Here is a 24184-nt window from a genome sequence, read left to right as displayed (position 1 = left end):
TTCTGTTTTCTCTCATCGACAGACAGTGACATCTGTGTCCTGTGTAATTGACAGCCTTGCTCTGGACTTGAGATCAGCAAGTGTAATTTTCTTCCCTCCATTCCCAGGTTGAACATGGTGATCTGGAGCGACCGGCGACCTCCTCTCCTGCTTCTCCTCAGCCTAAATCCCAGCTGGTTCTATTGCAGGTGCTAGAGCGCTTCTACCCCAAACGCTACAAACAGGACTGCTGTAATGAGCAGCTCAGGTAAAACACACACACTGTCAGCATTGTTCACGTGTTGTGAGCTTGAGGATCTGCTACTTTCTCTCATGGTTGGTCCCCGGAATAGGGCGATTAGATTTTTTGTTTGATTGAAATATGTATTAACAGTTTGCAGAATTACAGTACATTTCAAGCACAAACTCAATACAAAGACTGTTAACTGTGAGTGGACGACCCAATTAAGCATTACACTTGTTTACAACAGGGTCCACCATGTTCAATTCATCAAAGGGGTGGGGTTCATGTGATTAAAGACTCCACTATAAACAAAATATTTTGTGTTTTAACCCCATTTCAGGGACCTTACTGAACGTCTGGCCACTAAGTGGTCTGTGCTTCGTGGGTGCAGTGCATCGGAGTGTGTGAGAATATATCTAACTGTAGCTCGGAAGTGGCCTCTATTTGGCGCTAAACTCTTCAGTGCTAAGGTAAACGCTGAAATAGATTCCTTATCACTCCTAACCATCTTTGTTTCATTATATGCCTCATTGTGACTTGTTTTCATGGATTAAAATTAAATTAAATGAATACACTCCTTTTGTCAAATATGCAAGACATGCCTTGACTGGTTGCATGCTTGTCTATCATGCTGTAAAACAGGACTCGTGAGACATGATTGAAGCTTGCTAGCATGACTAACTTTCAACCTGGCTTCTCTATTTTGGGCATGTCATTAAAGGTGAATGTGGATTTTCTTTATAGCGAATATATAGCCTATCTACTAACTCACTCATGTGTTGGGAAGTAGCGATTTGTGAGCTTGTGGGTCAGCTATCTTCGCTGTTCGGCACACGCCAAAGTACAGTATATACTGTAGCCCGTAGGGCTCAAGTGGTTAACTTTATTTTTGCTTCCTGTCCATAGCCGGTCCCGCCCTCTCCTGTTGAACAGAGTCAGGTGTGGCTAGCTGTCAATGAGGATGGATTGTGTGTTCTGGACTACACCATGGTAAGTCTACAGCAGGGAAACAGTTTACATCAGTGGTTCCCAAACCTTTTAATTTCAAGGACCCCCATAACTGTATAACTGAGTGTACTACCAATGGAACCAAATGGACCCGTGGATACATTTGTAGTACACAATATGTCATTTAAAATAGTTCTAAATAAACTTTAACGATAACTGTAGCTGTGAACGTTTAGTTAGTTAGTTTGGAACACTTTCAGCGTGACTTTATGAACGATAGAAAGGACTGAAACGATTATTGATTAGTTATGGTTTTAGTTAACGCTATAGCTGATATGCTAGCTGGAATTATACCTCTCAGGCAATCATCTCTAATAATAAATAGTAATATTGGGTCCTCAGTCAGGTCCATGACAGAAACGTTGCCTTTTAAGGTTTTCTATATTGAGCAAATGAAGACGACAGGCTTCTGTTTTATATAAATAAATAAAATATTTTGCTATTTTCTTTAGTTAAGCCTCATGGATTCACAGGTTTAAAACTAAAGGTTTGGATTGCAGGCCAGGCCACAGCTGCAGAAGTTTGTTGACCCTCTGGTCTGGAATGATTTTTCTTCTGTGGTGTTTGGAAACACCAGAGCTCCACAGGAAAGCGAAAATGACCAATGACTGACTCAACGCCCTTGACCCCAAGGGATCTAGCAGTTCCAACATATAAATGTTAGCTAGAGCTCTGTAATTTTCGGCAGCTTGTGTTCCTTAATTTTCGTTTCTCGGTTTGGCCTCAGCCTCACTCATGTGCTCTCATGTAACGCTTATGGTAAAATAAATTCACAATAAATCATTGGAAATTATGTTACGCTTCTTTGCACTCAATTTGTACCTTACACATACACACAAAAAGGACCACCAGAAAAGGTTCCGACATGAATTACATGGTCTATTCTGGGTCGAGAGTAAAAACGGAACTGTTCCACGTTTCATTTTTACTGTGTGTTTCACACTGAAAATCCTTTGTTTTTTAGCACACCCTGATCACGTACTCCTATCAGTCTGTCATTACCTTTGGTGGATGCTGCGAGGACTTCATGGTGGTCGTAAGCCAGCAGAGGGAGCCAGGAGTTGGGAAGAAGAGTGTGGAGAAGCTGGTGTTTGCAATGGCCAAACCTAAGGTAAGCTTTCCTGTTGTACATCTGGACAAATGTTCAAGCGGAGATTGATTTGTGGACAGTCTCCGACCTTCAAATGCTGAGCCAAGTTTCCCCTTTTCTGCAACGCTAGTCCAGGTCATTATTTATCACTTGGCTAGATGATCTAAGGCATTAACAACCGAGGCGTTAAGTAAACCATGGGTTGGTGAAATCAGTTCTCAAACTGCTGAAGTGTTATGAGGGTTTTCTAACTGGCGAAGGTAAGCAAGGGAAAAGCAAACTTGAACTTTGTCTTTATTCAACCCTCATGAGATAGGATTACACTCAACTACCTTGGGCTAATGGAGAAAGCAGGTTGATCTTGTATATATTGCAGACAATCTCAAAGGGGCCTTAGCACAGAGTCACATTACTACAGAAGGACATGCTAATAAGGTTGAGCACTAGTTCAGTTGCATTTCTAAAGGTTTTCACATCAGCTTCGAGAGATCCTGTGTGACCAAGTGTGCATTTCCCAGCTCCCCAGAATCAAATGAAACAAATATTAATAATGGCAAAGCTATTATCCCCAATTTGATCTTACCTGTCCTTCCCCTTCCAAGATCCTGGAATTGACTTTACTCATGGCGAGCTACATCAACCACTGGACCCCGATCCTGCCGTCTTCCTCCCACCACCAGCCCCAGGGCCACTGGGATGTAGACAGTCGGCACTTCCCCTCCATGAACTACACCACCAAGGGCCCAACACTACTGTGAAGTGCATAAATGACCACCTCCTAAAGGTGCACCTTAGTGGCAGTAAAACTGTTAAACCACAGGGTATGACAGGGAGAGGACTGTACTCGTTAACACTCATGGACAGTATAGAAGAATGCAGCGTCGTTATACCCTCATTCACCTGGAGTGCAATGCATTGCATACAGGAGGTTTTTTTTTTTTTTTTACATTTTGCAAAAGCGGAAACGGGAAATCATTTTCCTTTTTTTATTTATATTTTCCAGAATCTGTGGTATGTATGAAGATTTACATTCAGAGATATTAATTCTCATTTGGACCGTATTTATTTATACAACAAAAGGGTGATCCAACTCTGCTTTGTTTACTGTAGGTGTACATTAAGATAACTTCCTTCCTTAAAGATCGAGCCTTGGAAAAAATGTTATTTAAAGGAGAACAGAGAGCCAAGGACTGGCTGCCACTTCTTGAACTTCCACTTGGTGAGTCATTTTAGTAGCAGGCCACACCTCCCTGTCTTGCCTTTGCCCTCGCGTTCATCTATTCCAGTCTTCCAGACCTCAGCCTTTTTACTATGAAAAAGTAAAAATGTGTTGCTTTCATGCTCTTTTATACTTAATATGGAACGGGTGTGGTTGAAAATACCCCTTAGAAGTTAGCATGGCAACGTCCTTATGTCAATCATTGTGATTGATCACTGGTACACGCTCCTCCATAGACTACCTGATGGAAGGGGATTTGCTACTTTATACCTTGTCATATGACCATGTTTCAGCTAATAATAATTACTTATTTTGACACAGAAGTATACATAATGCTTAAGCGGTACTGTATTATCGGAAAGGGACCTGTTGAAATCCACTGATACAGCATAGTGTGCATTGACACAAATTCTGTGGCTAGTTTTTCATACTTTGCAATTAGATTGTAATTGTACATTTGAATTGTAGATGTAATCTGCATCTAATATTAATCTATTTGTATATAGTTGTCTTCATAACATTGAAGAAAAACTGTTCCATGATTATGGGCTTAATTTTGTCATTCCCATCATACTGTATGTGTCTAGTCGCAGACATGCAAGCAACCAGACCCAGGTCAAATTGTCAGACAATTCTTAAGTAGCATTTGTTTTAACCTACTGAGTAACAATTGAGAGGGGTATCCAGTACCACATCACAACAAATCAGTTCATGTCAGCTAAGTATGCTACAGTACGGTCTAAACTTTTTGGCTACTCAAATTGATGGTGTGGTACTATACACCCGTTTGGCACTTTAGTAGGGTTATTTTCTTTTTCTTTTTTTTCTACAACCAATATGGCATTCAACTTGTGGTACATGACAACAAATTTTGTGGGATTGCAATGTTGTAATATGTATAATATCAAGAGGTGTCTAGGAAAGTTTAGTAGTGTTATTTACATTACTAGTGTGAATGTGTTTTTGTTTTGTTTGTTTGTTTTTTGTTAGTTTGCTGTAGAATAGATAAATAATTCCTTATTCCTTTGACAACACTAACATATCCACTCACTAAGCCTTACGTTTTGTACAGAAAAGTTTAACTCACAGCAGTTAACCACTTTAACCCTGGTGTCCAAATTTGGACAAAATTATAATAATAATTCACAATTTTCAAAAATGTATAGAAAATAGCTGATTAACAAGATCACAATGCGCTGCATCACGATGGGTTATAGTGAGTTTGTAGATCAGCTATTTTCTAAATAATAATAATAAGTTTGTGGTTAAGGGTTAAGAGTGGGCACAGAATAGAGCTACCAAAATGTTTTGATGACTTGAAATGTTTGGATAGAACCACTGTCTTGGTCAGTTCCCTCGTAGTTATTTATTTAATTTCCAACATTTTGGGGCTTTTGCTTAAAGGTACCTTCTGTTTTCCAGAATTGTCAGTTATATTTAGAAAGTTACATGATTTTTGACCGTTTGCTTCATGTAGCAGAATAATTTAAGAGCTATATTTGTTACTATGTGAAAGAGATTGTTTTGAGTGTAATGTTTGTAGCGGTGGATGTGTAATGTATGTGTGTGGACAATAAAATAGCTGCCACAATATTATCTTCTGCACTTGACTATATTTTACTTTCTCAAACTATTCTATTTTTTTTCTAAACTTTTATTGATGTTTTATTTTCAACATTAGACAACCATGAATGAACTTAAACATGGTTTCTATATCTATTTATTTTTGTATAAAATATATTTCAATCTAAATTATAAAAGAATTGCAAGTATTTTCTAGTCTTGAGATACTGAAATACTTCTTTCCTCGAGTGTAATTTACCCAGGAAACGCGGTGTTATGCAATTTAGTCTCGTGGGAAATAGAACACTTTTTTTTACACTCATCATAACTTTTTTTCACTCATTATACAATTATGGATTTACACTTGACACTGGTTATATTTTATACATGGCGAATCTAGGGTGTGGGTTTGGTTTGGGGGTTGCAAGCAGCTTTGACTTTCTGTCCAAACGGGTCAAAGTGGTAATGGCATTTTCCTGCCAAATTTGCGTTATAAATCATTCATTTTTATGGTTTGTCTGAAGCCCTTGTTCCATAGCTGCTCTTTTATGAAATGAAATACTCATTATAAGCATTGATGCTGACTCTGTGCACTGCACCTCCATTGCTTGTCAAACTACCGAATAACTTCTCTAATTTTTCCATGGAGCAATGTGCTCCAGCCAAAATGCTTTATGAGATTTCTAATCCACCTTCAATATTAAATAAAAGATTTCAGTGTGGCATGCACAAAAAACTTTTTATTTTGTTTTATTGTCAGATCATAGATATTCTTGCATTATAGCCAGATCAGAAATAAAAAGATGTTCACACACACACACACACACACACACACACACACACACACACACACACACACAGACACACACACAATATACAAATATGGTAACAGAACCAAAACAACGGTCGAAACAAACAAATATGGAATTTAGTTCAAAATAAGCATTGGTGAGTGGAGAATTTTTGTTGATGTAATTGTAATGTGTGTGTGTGTGTGTGTGTGTGTGTGTGTGTGTGTGTGCGTGTGCGTGCGTGTGCGTGTCTGTGTCGGTGAAGCTAGTTAACAGGCACGTTAGAGTGGGCCTACATTTGTTTAAGTATGAGGTTTGTTGTTGGAGTGTAATATGTAATTTGTTCCACTGATATGTGCTCTTTGAGGAGATTTATCCATTGCTTAATGATTATTGTATTTCTAGCTTTCCAGTTTAAAAGTATAGTTTTCTTGGCGATAGTTAAGGCAATGTTTTGTTCCAAACCCTCATTGGGTTTGGAACAAAACAGCTGACTATATTTATTTTGCAGGCTTTAGGCTTAGGGTACATGTGAAAGTGATTTTAAATCTATACGCTTATAGGGCTGTATGTGCATTATGTGCGCACGTAAGTGTGTGTGTTGTATTGTGTGTGTGTGTTTGTGTAAAAGAGGAACAGAAAATGTAGGCTATAGTCAGGGACGGATTAACCTCCACGAGGCCCCACCAGGATTTTTGAGTGGTGCAACCACTAGACAGCTACAGTATGTGTGTCTCAGGCTGGCTGGCTGGCTTGCTGGCTGGCTGTGTCCGTCCCTGTGTCTGAGCACGAAAATTGCGGGTTTGTTTGCACAACCAAGTGTCACTGTTGCACAGCCTAACACACACACGCACATACAGTATTAACAGTATATATGATGATTTGGGGTATTATAGTACAGTACAGTGACAGTGCAGTAACCTTTCTCAACCGTTTCGGACATGGGGCGGCTCGCCGGAACCGGGCCGGCACACTGGCCGCGTTCTTGTTTTGAAACAACCAAAAGTGTCAAATAATGGTTAGAAGCTATTTTTCAACAGCCAAAAGTGTCAAATAATGGTTAGAAGCTGTTTTTCAACAACCAAAAGTGTCAAATAATGGTTAGAGAAAGTTTAAAAAATCAAAGCAAATACAGGTAATTCGAAAATGTTATTTTTGTAGGCTACTTTTGTGTTTCTCTTCTTTATATATTACTTTACTGTTGAAATGTAAAATTTACATTTCAACGAAAGGACCTGTAAATGACAACACAAAAACTAAGGCACTGGTGTCGTACTTCTGGTTTACCGGAACGGGGTGCAACTCCCTGCAGTGCCCTGCTCAATTTGTTGTATTTACATGGTTCATTGGTCCATGGCATTGCAATTTCCGCAATTTCCGCAATTTGCAATTTCCGCAATTTCCGCAATTCCGCAATTTCTGCAATTCCCGCAATTTGCAATTTCCGCAATAAAATAAATAAATAAATAAAAACAGCGGAGAGGGGGTCATTTGGGTCTGAATGTGCCCGCACTATTGGGGAATGACCGGCGCTGGTGGTCTCTCTAGCACCGTTCCCATTTTGTTGCGCAATTGTCGTTGTGTTTGCCTCTCGCCGCAATGACCATTCTGGCTATATTGCCTACCCTACGTGCAGTAACTGCAGTTGCACTCTGGTCTCAACTCTCAATTTCAAATATTGTCCCCACACTATTAAGTCCCGACAGCGCCACTGCCCAGTGGTATTGCAGCTGTTCCAATGGTACAGACAGACAGACAGACAGACAGACAGACCGTCAAACGGTTCATGAGCTATGCCTGTTCAAAGTTTGCATTTTCAATTGAGTGCTATAGCGCCACCCTTTGGCCAATGGTTGTGGGCTTTGCGCACTGCACGGTTAAGCCAGAACTGCAATTTTTGGTGGAAGAATAAGGAATCACACCCGTGTGAAGTGAGGGGCGCTCTTGCATCTTATCCTCATACATCATCTCAGTCTGGCCAATCACAATTTGCGTCCTCACTTATTATCCTCAATACATGCTTTGCTCAGCCAAGCAAATCAAATCATTGCTATGGGGTGATCAGCCAATCAAATCATCGCTATTATCCACACAAACACACAAAGCTGGCCCCTTCAATATTGGAAGTATTGTCTTCCAGGCAAACACTTTAATACTGTAAACTGTACACATGTATACAAATGAAAAATGGATAGTGAGTCCAAGTCAAGAGGTCATGCTAAAATAGTCTCTATAGGCTGTCATAACTAAATTATCCATAACTAATCATTAATCTATATTGTGATTAGATCACCAATCTATCAACTTTTTTGTGTTTTTAACAATCATTGTAAAAGCATACCACTTACAAACTGTCAAGTATTCAATCAAACAAAAACCGTCATGTGCCTATAGAACCAGATGGATATGGTTTGATAGTGATGGCACGTGAGTCGACGGTTTGATAGGACCGCCTCACGCCAGTGTCACGCCATGACTTGCTAGCTGGGTAGACCCGGTAGCCTACGGGCAAATTGGGCTTAGGCCAGTTGAGCACTATTCTATTCTTACCGGACCTACCGGTATCCTATAATCAATTCAAACTGTATGTCTCATCTACCTCGCAGACAGGTTTGACAGGAACAGGATACAGCTCAAAGTAAGAAAAGTAGCATGCCCATATGTAAGCCGATGGTGTAAAATGTTTAGAATATAACCAGTCCAGCACTTTTCATAAATCCAGATACATTTCTGCAATTGGGACTTCTATGATAAAGGTAGGAGGCGTAGGCTACACGTGACATCACCATATATAGGCCTATGCTGTTTTGAGTATTATAGCCTACAGCTGTACAGCAATACACGTCTGTATGTGTGTGTACAATGAATTATTCACATTATTATTAATTGTTTTAATTATAGTGATTTCGAATAGTTTGTAAGCGTCTGACATGCTGGTCATATTAGCTCTGGTCCATAGCCTTACTGCCCTTGCGACGGCATTAGAGCTATGGGGCCAGAGCTATGGCCATATCGACCTTTGGCTTTGTCGCACTTTCCGAGCGGCCGTTTGGTTCCATTTCTGAGTGAATTTACATAATGTAGTTTGCTTGCTCTTTACAGCACGAGTTTTGTGAAGCAGCTGTTTTGGAGTAATTGATACCATCAGATTCAGATCCCTACATGCAGTAGCACCACAGACAGCAGCACTCGGAATGATATCGCTGCGACTCTTTTTACGGCGTCGAGGCAGCAACTGAACAGCGACCAGCAGCTTTTATCTGATCAAAGTAGCCTAAAGAGTGACACGAGAAGACCTTGTGTCATTGATTCAACAAAGACAGGGTAGGTTTTTATTCATTGGCAGCTTATGAACATGAATATGAACTGCGTAGTGCCAATGTTTAGATGTTTTTTTGAATGTCTGCTTACAGGAAACTCATTGGAAAGTTCAACATGACAACCAAAAAACCGAGAAGTTTACTTCGGGAAGCATCTCATCAGATTATTGCCGGCGGGTCCGCAGGTAAGACTTTTTTAATCCAGATTCCATCCTTTTAAACAAGTGATAATTAGGCAATAGTTATGAATGTAGCCTGCTCAACACAGTAACAGCATGCGTCCGTTTCGGAATCCACTCCCGCGTTGAATTCAAGGCTAAACTAATGCCAACAATGTTCTGATGCAAGTTCAGAATGTGCCTGTGTGTGAATAATCGCGGCGGCTATATTAAAGGCTAATAACACTTGAGCAAATTTGGAGCAATATTAATAATGATCGCCCTCGCTCCCTACCCGGAATGTGTCTGCATATGGAACCTTCAGAAAACATTCCCCAAAGTTTGGTTCCGCTTCCCCCGTGTCCCTGTCAAGCCAAGCGAAAGAGCATGCAAGTGAAGAACTGCAAAATAACAAGACTAAGACAAGTATGGATATTATCACATATCCGTATTAGAATAATAAAATAGTTTAAATTAGTTTGTAAACAGCTGTGTTTTGTGTTCCTCGCACCTTTCTGGTGGGTGGAGCCACACATTACCAACCATGTCAAAGCCAACATTTACATCTGCAGTTTCTGTTGGCTAACGCTTTGGCATGGGGGTCAGATCAACATATGGAATGAATTAATTCTGTGCTAGCCATATGTGGAGTGTGTCTTGAGTGTACAGTGTTTGATGAGGTCAGATCAACATATGGAATGTCAGAACAGGAAGGACGGGTGAAGGGGGTATCTGGTGGGCGTGATGTCACGAGGTGTGACCATATATGGAGGCGTGATGTCACGAGGCGTGACCATATTATATGGAGGCGTGATGTCACGAGGAGTGACCATATATGAAGGAGTGATGTCACGAGGCGTGATCATATATGGAGGCGTGGGGTGACTAACTGACGGACGGGAGATACAGGTTTTCATAGTAAATGCGACCTACAGTCGTCGAGGCTAGGGCTAAGGGCAGGTGCTACGGAAAGTGCTACAGGCTAAGATGGAGTCTGAAGAGGTGGGTTTTCAGACTATGGTGGAAGATTGGGAGTGAGAGCAGTTCTGATTGCAATGGGAAGTGCATAGTGTTGGAGCCAGAATGGAGAAGAGTTTGGGACGTGTGGAGCGTTGTCTCTGCGTTTTAGTGAATGTACTTCTAGCTTCCCTGCGTTGGCTGATCTGAGCGAGCTGAAGGGTCTGATCAGACTTTCAAGATATGGGGGTGCCATACCTTTGGTTGCTTTGAAGGCCAGCATCAGAGTTTTGTAATCTGGGCGGGCAGCATGTGTGCACGGCTCAAAAAATAAATCATCTTATACACGATTAGAAAAAAAAGGAGAATGTTTAGGCCTACACTACAGCATCGAAATAAAGAGGGGGGGTTACTTTTTTTTACAGGGGGCAGTTTCGAATTGCATAGGCCCGTAAATGGTCTTTGAGAGCAGATTTGGATTCACATTTCTTAACGGCTGTTGGTAAGGTGTTCCAAATTTCCGTGGCATAGGACAAAATTTAACCCCTTGTTTGAGCCGAATCTGGGTCAAATTTTACATCATAGTGTAAACACAAACATTGCGTAACACAAACATTGATGACGATGGTGATTGCCTGGAATGAGATGATGTATGATAATGTACGATGATAAGAGCACCCCTCACTTCACACAGGTGTGATCTTTGAGGGCTTCCTATATTCAGCTATTAGTTTAGATCTTTGTCTTACTTACACAAACATTAAATTCCCAATGACAATGAATGGAGAATGTCACACTATAGTGTCTGAGCAAATAGACATGTTATGTCATGACACTTTTCAACCTGCAGTGTTCATAGACTTTGTTTCTATCTCTATAGAAATAGGGTGGTAGTTGCCGGGTCTAATTTGCTGCCTTTCTTGTGCAGGGGGGTTACTTTTGCAAGTTTGAAATCTTGAGGAACCGGTCCCTGTTTCTGTTTGCTGGAGAGGTGTATTATGTGGGTGATGATTGTAGCAATGGAGACAGCTGAGTCTCTGAGAAATGTTTCATAATCTGTAAAAAGGCCTACTGTATATCAAGTGTGGAACGTGACTACACATAGTCCACCTGAGAGAGGGAGGGGTGGAAAGTAACAGCTCCTCCCTCAGACACAATAAATTCTATTCTAAACCTATAAGAGCTGAATTGTAATTATGAGATATATACAGTATACACCCAAATTCATTCGCAATACATCTCATAATTGTGAGTTAATTAGGAAGGTGGTTGCTGGGGAGTGGAGGTTTATTATAGACATGAGCATGTGTATAACTTTAGCATAATATATGGTAATGAAAGCCTGCAGTTTCAGGGTTTATTAAAGGATTGATTCGAGGAAGAGGCCAGCAGAGTACACAAAGGAATGTCGTTGATGTTATAGTGAAGTATGAACCAAAGTAAAGGGATCTGACCAATGATTTCTTTATTGATGAAGGTGTATCCGTAAAGCAGCTTGTGGTTAGTCAGGGGTAGCCACTTGACTTTAGCATACAGAGTGAAATGATGGGAGATGATCATAACCGGTAATACACCATGGTAAGCAGTGTAGTGTAGTGAGGTGGAACAGGCATTTCTACATACAAGTATTTTTGCCTCAGGAGAAAAGCACAACTTGTTTCTGAAATAGAAACGCAGTGCTTTTAGTTTCTTAACCCGATATTGTGGTTATAAGACAAACATTCACCAATTATCAATTTATTGAGCTACAGTACATAACCAAACTGCCATGTGGTCTGTTCTGTCCTTGGATTAATGACTCCTACTCATGACTCTGGCACTTTTGCGCATAGACTACTGGGATCAGTGGGATGTACACTGGTCACTGGTATCATAATTAGAGGCTTGCTTAGGCTAACTGCTGTAAATATTATGTTTTACTGTAGATAGATTGTATATTCCCTGTTATATCTGCTGTAGATTGACTGTACATACTAATTCATTCTGACACTGTGTAGCTGGTTAACACTTTACAGTGTAACGACTCTAACGAGTGTGTGTAAAGTTAACACACACACACACACACACACACACACACACACACACACACACACACACACACACACACACACACACACACACACACACACACACACACACTGCCTAACATGCCTAAGCTGTTTGGGTCTTTCTGCCTGTGTAACTACTGTGACACCACATTGACACCATGGTGAAAAAGCATGGATGCATGCTTTGCAAAACTAGCCTCTTTGCTACATGGATGTTTAAACATAACTAGACAACGTTATACTAGTATATACAGTATCTATACATAAAACTATGTTGTCAATGTATACATGTTAAAGTGTGAATGTCAAATGTTTCATGCATTTGAAAAAGTACATGGTAAAATAATAATTTAATAACTGAATACAAACATGCCTATTAACTTTGACAGTTAAAAACAACTGTGATTGAACATTAATAACATCACTTGTGATGTCTTTCTTTTATGACAGCACATAGGACTTTTATAGTCCTACACATTAAAGAAAGGCTCTAATCTTTGTCATTAAAGACAAAAGCGGAGGAGTTCTACTAATGATGAGTTGGAGAATAACCTTATGACATCATAGTGTCTATTTGAGTGATTCCATTCAAACAAACACAAACACAAGCTATTTTCACAATATTTATCTGTGGAAACGAGTCAAACTAAATGTAGCCTCGGAAACCCAGACATTTTTATTTCCAATGCAGAAGCCTTCAGAAACACTAAACTATTGAAATACAGGATCTGGGTTGTAGTTACTACAAGTGAATTTGTCATATTTGAGTGGGAAAGGCAACATTGTAATTGTTTGAGTCAGAATGGCTAGCAGACAACACAGACATAACAAATGTGTTCTTGTTGTTTGTGTTTAATGCAACAGAGACGGACAGAGAATGATTAATTTGAGAATAGTGATCTGAGATAAAGCCATTGACATAAACAAACAAGTAACTTAAACATTATCATTAATTAATTAATCATTATGGAATCCTCAGTCAGAATTGTTCTCCTGTCATTTTAATAGGAATGAGTTTTGTGTTCACAAATTCTGGCAATTCTGGCAATGCTGCCTGTTTTCCTGTAATGTAAGCATGACCTATACCCCCCTTATCGTTGTGTATAACTAACTAGGCTATCTCCCTGCATGCTTTCCCCCAGAGAACTACTTTACCCAAACCTTGAATGTTTAATGTATTTCTCCTTTGAGCTCGTATCTTACAATGTTAAGTGTCTCCGACTCAGTTTGCGGCAACAATTACTAGTTCATACTCCACGAATTCGAATTCCACAACACTATCCTAGCTCCATGCATGCACCAATCCACCCACTGCTCAACCCATGCACTAATCAACCGACAACCGCCTATCTAGCCCCATGCACTGATCCACAACTGCCTACCTAGCTCCATGCACTTATCCACCCACCACCTCCTGCCCAAACCCCATGCACCGACCCAGCCAGCCTAGCACCATGCACCGATCCACCCACCACTACCTGAGGGAGCTTGTGTCTACCAGCTCTAGCCTCACCCTGAATGTAACCTGTTGGGAGCACCCCATGTCAGTTACTCAACAGGCACAGGGCAGACAATCTTGAATCTTGAAAAAATAAATCATAAAACACTTTGCCCCCAGTAGAATGACCTCAATGTTTCCCCTCACCTGCACTCGGCCTCAGTCCTCTCCAGATCCAAGTTCTCTCTGGGGTGCTGTTATTGTTGTGTGTCTTGATTCAGTGTTAACAAGGATGGAGGGAGACCAGTGTTAATTTATGTGTGACCCGGTCACAGATTTGGAGAGGGGCGAGGGGGGTGTTCTGGCTGTCTGGACAAGCTGCAGTTTATTTTTTACCGTTGGAGAGACCACTGGTCCAGCTCCACCTCCTTGTGTAAGGATTGGCTGTTAAGCACAATTTTCTTCTCTTGTTGGATGAAGGTTTACAGTCACAGTCCCTGTTATGTTCCTTTACTTGCAACAAGCTGAGTGCCAGATATCAAAGTGTAAAATCACCTGTTGTTTGTGCAAGTTTGGTTGGATTGTGGTCACTGTTTTGTGTGTGTGTGTGTGTGTGTGTGTGTGTGTGTGTGTGTGTGTGTGTGTGTGTGTGTGTGTGTGTGTGTGTGTGTGTGTGTGTGTGTGTGTGTGTGTGTGTGTGTGTGTGTGTGTGTGTGTGTGTGTGTGTGTGTGTGTGTGTGTGTGTGTGTGTGTGTGTGTGTGTGTGTGTGTGTGTGTGTGTGCGCGCGCGCGCGCGAGACTGAGTGCGTGCGCACATGCGCAAATCTGAGTGTAGTTGTCATGTAGTTGTACAGTGTTTAGAAGGTCATGCTTAAAAGTGACATTGAGTGAATAATCTAGTCTGTTTTTGTAGCCCTTCAGTTTCATATAATATTCGTTTGCACCACAAGGGGGAAGCAGTGACTTGATGTTTGTTAAACAGCAGTGGGTGTTTCTTGAAGCAATGACTTGACTTCTGCATACTAATTAGTAGAATGTATTGGGATATTATTGGGCTTCCTTTTTGTATTGCGATAAAAAAAATAACAATATAGAAGGCTATGTGGCTTTGTTGTGTGATATATGAAATATACATTTAATGTCAAATACTGGAGATCACATATAGACTAGAGAAGGACACAATCAATTCTAAACAGTGCTTATTTGATGAATAAACTAATGAATACATTCAAAATATGAAAATAATTGTAAATATATATATGTTCATGCTTATATAATAAATATCCATTAATGTTACTTAATTTACATAGTAAATTGCTTGAATGTGTAGTTTTTCGTCATTCCTAACCAAATATCCTGTTTTTCAATTCTTTGAGTAAATTGATACCTCGGTAGCAAATGGAGTGTGACGACAAGAGACAGACGGCATAGAGTATGATTGGGTTCTCTGTGTCGCACTGTCAGAACTTCATTCAAATTACACTCCAACTCTCTTGATTTAATTGGTTTTAAACAGTGAGTCTAAGATTAGGCGGGATAGAACAAATAAAGCCACTTAGCTTAAATGAAGTGAAGGAAGTAAAGAGCGAGAGAAAATCAAATAAATAAAGTCAAACAAAGCGGGGGGAACTTCATGAAGATTATTCACTGACCGAGATGCCCATTACAAACGACTGTTTCCTCTCCCAGCTTCGATTGGCTGCCACAATCAGAGCCGAATTAGACCTAATATTTATTTCCAGAAACAATTGTACATGTTTTAGTGGGGCTTTGATTGAACTCCCGGCGGACATGTTGTAGACAGATGTTTAGATGACCTCATGTTTGAAGTAATGTTGATTTTGGAAGGGGGGGGGGGGGCTTTGCCGACGTCTCTCTAAATCAGATCCCCCCTACCTCTCCCATCCTCGCAAGCAGCCCCCAGTGCCCCCCATCCCCTACACACACACACACACACACGCACACACACACACACACACACACACACACACACACACAGACATACATCTCGTACACACACACACTTACATCTCATATACACATACACGTATCTCTCTCTCTCACAAACACACATAGACACACACATGCGCCTACATACACGCACGCATGCACGCACGCACAGTCGCACACGCACACACACACACACACACACACACAGGAACACACGCACACACGCTGCTAGACTGTGTGTCTCAGTCTGGGAGGGCAGGCGAAGGCACATCCCTCATATTTAATGTGTGCTTTGGCTCAGAGGAGTCATTTACATTTTTGACAGACAGATGTCCGTGGGGTTTGTGGATGGCTTGGTTAAAATGAAGCATGCTAGTGCTGAAGGATGGCTACTTAACCGGACACATCTGTATTTGGTTCTCGGTGCTTCTCTCTCCCCATACGTGTCTCCTTTAAAACCAGAGTAAAAAAACAGCAAAGTATCTGTCAGGACAGCCGCGATGGCTGTCCTGACAGATTTTCATTACATTGATTATTAGAAGCTCACATGGGTACACAGTAAAATCCTCAGTGTTAATTTAACTCTGACATTGTACAAATGAATGAATCTGCTCAATGTATACATGAATGAGCATGGATTTGTTTTTTAATTTTCTTCAGTGAGTGGTGACTTCTTTTTCAATACAACAGATGTCAGATATTACATTTGGAAAGGAGTTTGTTCTGCTCTTTGAAGACATTTCATGCTAGAGTGTAGCTATCGTTTGCATAACCTCCCTCCCTCATTTAATTTGAAGCGGGGAAAAGAGATCTCAACAGCAAATGTTTAAAATAAAATCAACAAAACAAAACAAAACAAGATTTATTATCTCCTTCAGCTAATCACCGTTCTCAGGAAATGTGAAGGATCACAATGTCAAAGGGAATCAGTGGACTGTGACCAGGCATGAGGTGAAAAGGTAATTTATGTAGCACGGGATGCCATGCTTCCCTAAATAGATTGATAGTTGATACGTCCAACAGGTAGACACTTAGGCTACTAAAACGGCGATGATGGCAAAATAATAGTTTGGCGTACTATTTGTGGCATCGTACTGGTTACGGGTTGACATATTTTAATAGGCTTTAAATTGCTCTCATGGCTTATACTGAAGCAGGTATAAGGCCCAATAAAAATGGTGAGTACCACTTATAGAATAGAAAAATAGATCATTGTTATGGGGACCAGTGGGTATAAGACTTATTTAGCTTAAGTTTATATGTTACACATGTTTACCTCAAATCATGCTTTACTCTAACTAAACTTAAATGGTCTGCAACTTGTGGCAATCTCGTTCTGTATTTGGCTGTCTTCCTATGCTACAAACAAACAGCATTAGGCAATGTTTATTGTTTAATAACAACCACACAAAGTGAAATCCTCAGTGTTATCAAATGTATCCATTTGTACACTCAGAGTTGAACATAAAGTTGCATTTCGGAACTTCTAAAAACGGTTTAAATGTTATTTTAACCAATAGGTGTACTATGTTAAAACTTTTAGTCATGACACCATGAAGATTCCATCTTGAAAGAACAGTAGAAGTTTGCTCTCCCACATGGGAGACCTGGTTTCAAATCTCTGGTAGGATATGAAACTTACAGAATGCAGCTTTAGCACTGAATATTCTTTTCAGTGCGTAGGAATAGCTTAATCAGCAGATTGTGCAGAGGGTAAGGCTTTGGATGAGATCTGGTTTTGTCAGGGACTGTGATGTATGACCCTCAGCCACGCTCGCGACGTTATCTTAATGACGTGATTTATGAAAATGCTTCACTTACAGAGGGGACGGGGGACAGGATAAAGCCAAGCGTGGGAGACCGCTTTATTGTTAACCCACTGAGGGGTCTTGAAACCCTTCCTGACTGGACGCCACACCACCGCGCATGCGCGTTCACGGCGCGCGCACCAGTGCGTGTGTGCACTTCCAGTCTCTTTGAACCCTTCGCTCAGGCGCAGCTATGCACACACACAAGACATCCATCATGTATGTAAGGTCGTTCAGCAATAATAACAATAATTATACTGTTATGGTAAGAGCGGAATCAGGAGGATAATTATGATTGTTCAACATGGGAGGCTTTTCCCTGGATCATTGCCGCCTCGTTCTGAAAGGGCAATTATTAAAACCAGGGCAACGCAGGAAGTTCACTGTGACTGCTTTGAGACTGCAGCAGTAGGGGGCATACATGGTTACTGTACACATCAATAACATAAGACCTTTTTGTGTTCACACGTTTGCGTGACTACAGATCTCATGTAACATAATGCCAGAACTTTGCAAGCAACCCTACCTCCACCCTCACCTCCACCCCGCGGCAGCCACTTTATATTTGACCAGTAACCGTTCCAGTAATACTAATCTCTAATGGAAAAAGGATACTTTTAGGACCCGTGCTGAATGAGGAAGAGGACAGATGCAAAGCAAACACTGAGATCATTCACAAATTCCATGGCAATAGAAAAGTGAAGGCATACATAGTACAGCACATGGCAACAATAATATAACTGGGAAGGAAATCAGCTAAACAAGCTATGCTTAATTGAGCACTTAGACTAAGTAGTCAAGGGGCAAAGAGAGAGTGACCTTTGTTAGAAAATGAAAGTTTACAGTTGTTGGACTGGACTTTATGCATGAGCGCACTTTAAAATTTAAAAAACTGAGTAAAATTTACACTAAACATTTGACTGTGTGTGTGTGTGTGTGTGTGTGTGTGTGTGTGTGTGTGTTTGCGTGTGCACGCACTCTGTGCATATTTGTGTCAATGTGTATGCGTGTCTTCCATGCACAACTGGGTTTTGTTTTCTTGCCAGGAAAAAAATGCTATATTTGTGTGTGTGTGTGTGTGTGTGTGTACATGCATAATGTGTGTAAACTCCCGCATTGCTATAGTTTTGAGTCCAGCTCTGTGTTTATGAACCTCCTAATTAAGTTACAATAGAAACTGGACCTTTGACTGGATGGCCACTGTCTAGACAGGGGTTCTCAACGTTTTTGGCCGGGGACCCCCGGAAATGCTTTGGCAATGTCTCGGTTGAGAACCCCTGGTCTAGAAGCTCAGTTTATTATTTTGTTTGTTTGTCCATCAGACGACTACACTAAGGCCTCATTCACACCTAGAAAACACCTGTCTTGTCCGTTTCTTGTGTCTTGTCCGTGTTTAACGGCCGCCCCCAATGCATTTCCAATGGAAGTCACATGGTTTGACCAAACATTTTTGTTTGATAGAGACACACGGGGACTACAAATTTCACGCACCCAAATGAGACAGCGTCCCCACTTCTGGTCCGTTGGCACGGTGTACTGCAGGCCAGCCGATAGAAGTCCATTGAAATTCAACTGTAGTTAGCCTACTTTTAAAATAATATGAAATTAACTGAAGACTATATTGATTTGAATAAAAATATGTTTCCAAATGTATGAAGTGTCTTTGTCAACATATATTGTTGTTTTCTCAATAGAGGATGTATTTCACATTTAATTTACCACTTGAATGAGTTACCCATAATGTTAACGGAGCAGAGGGGAGACGGCAGACAGAGAACCTGTCGCTTTTATGGGACGTCACTGCCTTTACGAGGCTAGGAGCGCCGACTTTGAAGAGTGGAATTCTCAATATACATCCCGATCCCGAATAACTTTGTTATTCATGTCTATATTTTGAACATGTCACAGGCTTACTATATTTGTTCTACCTCCCTCGGAGCTCCGACGGTGTGTTTTACCGCTGTCAACTTGTTGTATAATTAACTTTGCTGAATAGTTGCATGGGAAAATAGCCCAGCTAAATGTAGGAGTGACATCCTGACATTTTCAACTAGTTGTCTTGCAAGATGATGTTTAGATCATTTTCAACAAATACAAGCATATAAAACGAAATACAACAAATATATCTGGGCATTGAAAACCTCAAGGGATGCAACCGTGACGTATAATACCGTCCGACCACTTTGATATATATTATATTGGTATAGTACATTGTAGGATGTATATTGAGATGGCAGGTATGTGACACTGAAAAGGACAAATCAAACATATGGAACACTTTATTAGACTACAAAAAAAAATCGCTACAGCCTCAGTAATGAACCAGTGAAATGAGGGTATTTTATGATGCCTCTCATAGGGATTGCATTGACAGCTGCAGTACACCGTTGTAACGGACCAGAAGTGGGGACGCTGTCTCATTTGGGGGGCGTGAAATTTGTAGTCCCCGTGTGTCTCTATGGCTGTGTTCTGCCCCCCTCCCCCCATCAAACAAAAATGTTTGGTCAAACCATGTGACTTCCATTGGAAATGCATTGTCCATTAAACACGGACAAGACACAAGACACGGACAAGACAGGTGTCTTTTAGGTGTGAATGAGGCCTCAAGGGTACTGGCATGTCCCCTGCCTGTCCTCTGCTGCCTTGTTCTTCATCAACATTGACATGTTAAAGTGTTAAAGACCCAAATAGGGAGGGGGGGGGGGGCATTTAACCTCCTGCCCTCGCATGTAGCTAGGCTTGCTGGTACACAGTAAAATCCTCAGTGTGACTTTAACTCAGAGTGTACAAAATGGAACCAAATGGACCTGTGTAAAGGGAGTACCTTCATTTGGTTCCATCTCTGCAGTCTGCATGCTCTCTGTGTTACAAATGGATAAATGAATCAAGCATTTTACTGTATGGTGGAAGGTGAGTCACATGGTCCAACAGCAGCTGTGGTACACATGAACTACTGTACGGTCTCCTAATGGTGATTCTTCAGGCTCACCGCTTTCTGATCCGTTGTTTAATAGTTTTCACTGCGTTCCCTAGAAAATCTCCCAAAAGTCAAGGCCAAGTCAAACCTCATGTTATTTCAACTGAATTTGATACATGATTCAAGAGTTCAGATAATTACAAACCCCGCCGTGCTTCTGCTGTAAGCGCTGAAATATAAATAAACATAATAAGCACTGTCAAAAAAACAAAAACAACACAAAAAAACATCGGACTTCGAACCTAAAAACCCTGAATTACATGGCAGCTTCCACATGTGTGTCTGTGTCTATGTCCGTGTACTCTGCCCTTGCCTGCTTATGTGTGTGTGCATGCACACATTAACATGCATTGTGTGCCGGTGTGTCTGCCTTCTCTGGATGAGCTGGAAGCTTATAACACAGGTTTTTACAGTAAGCTCCAGCCAAAAGCTGTAATTCTGTCTTCCCTTTTAGCTCTCCCTATAGCAGAGAGAGGCAGACAGGCTGCCGCACCCCCTTGGGCTAACTCTATCAAGATGAACAACATTGGGGCCGTGCAGTAATCATAATGTGATTTGTTGTGCTCTTGGGCCAATTTGTGTCCTTACTGGAGGAAATATCCCAAGCTTGGTGGCCCAAACAAGAATGTCTTGGGACTGAGCTTTATTTAGGGAAGCGCAGATTCATAGACACTTTAGAATCATTTCTAATCTGGAGTTGGGTAGAGTCTGACATGCTTTATGGAGGAGGACATTGGCAGAGGGAGAAGCAAAATATGATAATGAGAAACAAAAGCGAAGAGAGGGTCTTGTTTGGAATGTGTTTACTGTTTTCATTATCCTTGTGAAAGCGGAGAGTCCTGCAGTGAAATCAAAGCAGACGCAAATGTCACAATCATGCAAGTGCACATAAAGGACAGCGATAGATTCTGCAACAATTCTCTTTATTGTGTTTGAAATAGGAGCAATTATGCACTGGAACAACAAAGATATGAAATAAGTTGTTGGGTCATGGAAAAGCACAGTTTGTGGTTTCTCGTACTGTCCCTAGTTCTCATGCATTCTTGTGCAGGGCTGCAACCCTGACGAGAAGCTTGTACCTACAGTATACTCACTATACTGTATGTACTACATTTGTCTGGTTTTGATTTCTGATGAAAGTCATGATTGGAGTCAAACATCTGTGTGTATGGTTAGTGAAAAAATACAAGGCCTATTCCAGCAAAAGTATGGTCTTGATTTTGGCATCAATTTGCTGCACAGGTATTTAATGAGGATCAAAATGCTTTGCCCTCAGCACACAATCTGATCCAAATCATTTTCATGAATATGGTAACTTAGTTTAGACTGACTAGATGGCGGAAGAGAGCCAAAGTCATGTTTATTGCTTCTCCTCTGTAAATCTCTGCAAATCTTTGACATGCTATAATCTAATCTGACTTCAGCATATTATTTAAAATATCCACAAGTGCATTCTCAAATTGTAAAGGAAAAAGAACATTTAATAAAACATTTTTCCCCCTCAAATCGTCTTGATGATTATAATTAGTAGTAATGGTCACAATGCCTTGTTTTTGAGGGGTGCTAGCCCCTCCAGCTCTTTGTCCTAACCTAAGGAAAGGAAAATTTACTCTGCATTTTGTGCAGAGAAAACGGAAATATTAAATGCCATTGACGAATGGAGAATGAAAGGAGAATTTACGGAGAATTTACGTCATTATGTGTCTGAGCAAATCGGCTTATGAGGTACGATGATAAGAGTGCCCCTCACTTCACACGGGTGTGATTCTTTTTTTGTATTACCACATAGCCATAGTCTAATCTCCTCGGGCACTTGCTTTATTTTGATTTCATCATCATCATCATCATCATGATCGCCACACAGTTCCCATTGCCACTCTTTGCAAATTGTGCTAATGTGCATACTAGCCAGCTGACTTCATGGTTTGGTGAATATAGTAGCTAGATAGATCATGATGTGGTATCTAGTGACAGGTATACAGAGGAGGGTAGGTTAGGCTAGACATACAGCTATCAAAACATATGAGATACTTTGGAATAATATTTTTCACATCTGTGTTTACTTTTATTCAACATCAAGCTATAGACTAGAAGACGGTCATAGTGTTAATATCCAAAAATTCACGCAGTCTCAAAAATGTTCTCTGAAGGCCTTCCAGCTTCTCATCCAATAGGCCTACATGGATGCTTGCTAGGAGTTGTTTTTCCCCCTGGTCAAGGGATCCAAAACATGACTCAGATTATGACGCAGACTGTAATTTTTTCGACAGCCTGCCTTACTGTAAAACAAGAGTTCACACAGGGATGCGTTTTAGTAGAACGTGGACCACACAGAGCGTGCTCGTCCAGCAGCTTGGTTCCGTTTGAAGCATGGTCCAGTGGGAGAGGAGAGAGTAGCCGCCCACAGTTGGGGGGCGGTGGGATGAAAGCCGTGTCGCTTGCCAAAAAGAACCGATCTGCAAGCTTACAACGTGTTGGGATGCAACGTGTTTTTAGCTTGTAGATCCGTTCTTTTTGGCAAGCGGCACTCTTGGGCGATGGAGTACAAATTAAAAGCTGAAGAAAGGTTAAGTTATCAGCATTTTGACAGCACAAGCACGGCGTGCCTCAGTTGGGCAGTTCTGTGATCAGAGGGCCTCTCTGACAGATGCTTTCTCGATAAGCATCCCCCCCGGAAGGCTCAGCGGGCGGAACACACAGGCGGGCCTGGGCCGTTAGCATAGCGAGGGGGTCTTCCTGAGACCGAGCATTGATGTTAATGTCTTCAAAAGGAGGAAAATGTGAGTTTAACAATAACTGTAGCAGACCGTATTGCTCCTCCATGGGCTGGCTCAAGTGTCCCCCAGGAGCCCCTCATGTACATATTAGAGCAGGTGATTTTTTTCACCTAAATACTGGGTGGTTTGACTTTTCTTTTTTCTCTCTTTTTTTTTTTTTTTTTGCCTGGCTGAATGGATGTGGTGTGTGACGGTCAAAGGGACTGAATGGATGTGGTGTGTGACGGTCAAAGGGACTGAAAAATAAAAATCCTCTCTCTCGACGATACCGCACAAGAAGAAATCTTCGTAGTAGCTCCATTGGTGTTCTGCTCTTTTTCCTGAATTGCAGTGCTCCTGGGTGTGTTTCATAATGCTAGTTGGACCGGAGCAGCCTGAATGGATGGCCCCCAAGGGGGGATTCTGCACTCTCCACCAATCTATCAGTCCCCTTAGCCAGGCCAACGCAGAGTGGCCTCTGCTGCACTGACCCCATCATATTCACAATTTATTTAAAATGGACGGTGAGACTGGTTTTGGTTTTTGTTTGTTTGTTTTTCTTTTCTTTAAGGGAAATGTGATCATATGCAGGCCATTGCTGTTTTGCAGATGTTGTTTTATTGTGATTGCCAGAGGAAATGTTTTGTTAGTGCTGACATATTTTTTTCTTTCTGGTTATTTTTGCTGTAGTTTCTCAGTCATTTCGGGTGCTCTTGGATAAACAAGAAAACGTAATGGTCAGTTGCCTGGACCACCAGCTGTTATATATTTTTAGGGTGATACTCGTTTCCGCGTTCCTCACTCATAGTCAATTCATATCAACATAATAAATACAATTATAATAACTATGATACAAATTATATGCATATTTGCAACAA

General features: G+C 41.0%; 2 protein-coding genes across 3 annotated transcripts in view; both read left to right on the top strand.

The window, feature by feature from the left end:
- Nucleotides 1-5136, top strand: part of plekhh1 (pleckstrin homology domain containing, family H (with MyTH4 domain) member 1) — a 49386-nt gene extending 44250 nt beyond the window's left edge. For both annotated transcript variants that reach the window (XM_080784874.1, XM_080784873.1), the window contains exons 26-30: nt 108-247; nt 564-693; nt 1130-1213; nt 2196-2342; nt 2924-5136. In XM_080784874.1, the coding sequence (XP_080641000.1) occupies nt 108-247; nt 564-693; nt 1130-1213; nt 2196-2342; nt 2924-3079 (657 nt within the window). In that variant the 3' untranslated portion in view covers nt 3080-5136. The remainder of the gene's footprint in view (nt 1-107; nt 248-563; nt 694-1129; nt 1214-2195; nt 2343-2923) is intronic.
- Nucleotides 5137-8975: 3839 nt separating this feature from the next.
- slc25a21 (solute carrier family 25 member 21) overlaps nt 8976-24184 on the top strand; it is a 125272-nt gene continuing 110063 nt past the window's right edge. Inside the window, exons 1-2 of the mRNA XM_080783314.1 lie at nt 8976-9218; nt 9308-9399. Of these exons, the coding sequence (XP_080639440.1) occupies nt 9330-9399 (70 nt within the window). The 5' untranslated portion in view covers nt 8976-9218; nt 9308-9329. The remainder of the gene's footprint in view (nt 9219-9307; nt 9400-24184) is intronic.

The sequence above is a fragment of the Protomyctophum bolini genome (genome assembly GCF_963924005.1).
Source record: "Protomyctophum bolini genome assembly, chromosome: 15".
Classification (NCBI taxonomy): domain Eukaryota; kingdom Metazoa; phylum Chordata; class Actinopteri; order Myctophiformes; family Myctophidae; genus Protomyctophum; species Protomyctophum bolini.
The sequence above is the reverse complement of the archived record's forward strand: the minus strand, read 5'-3'. Positions and strand labels throughout refer to the sequence as shown.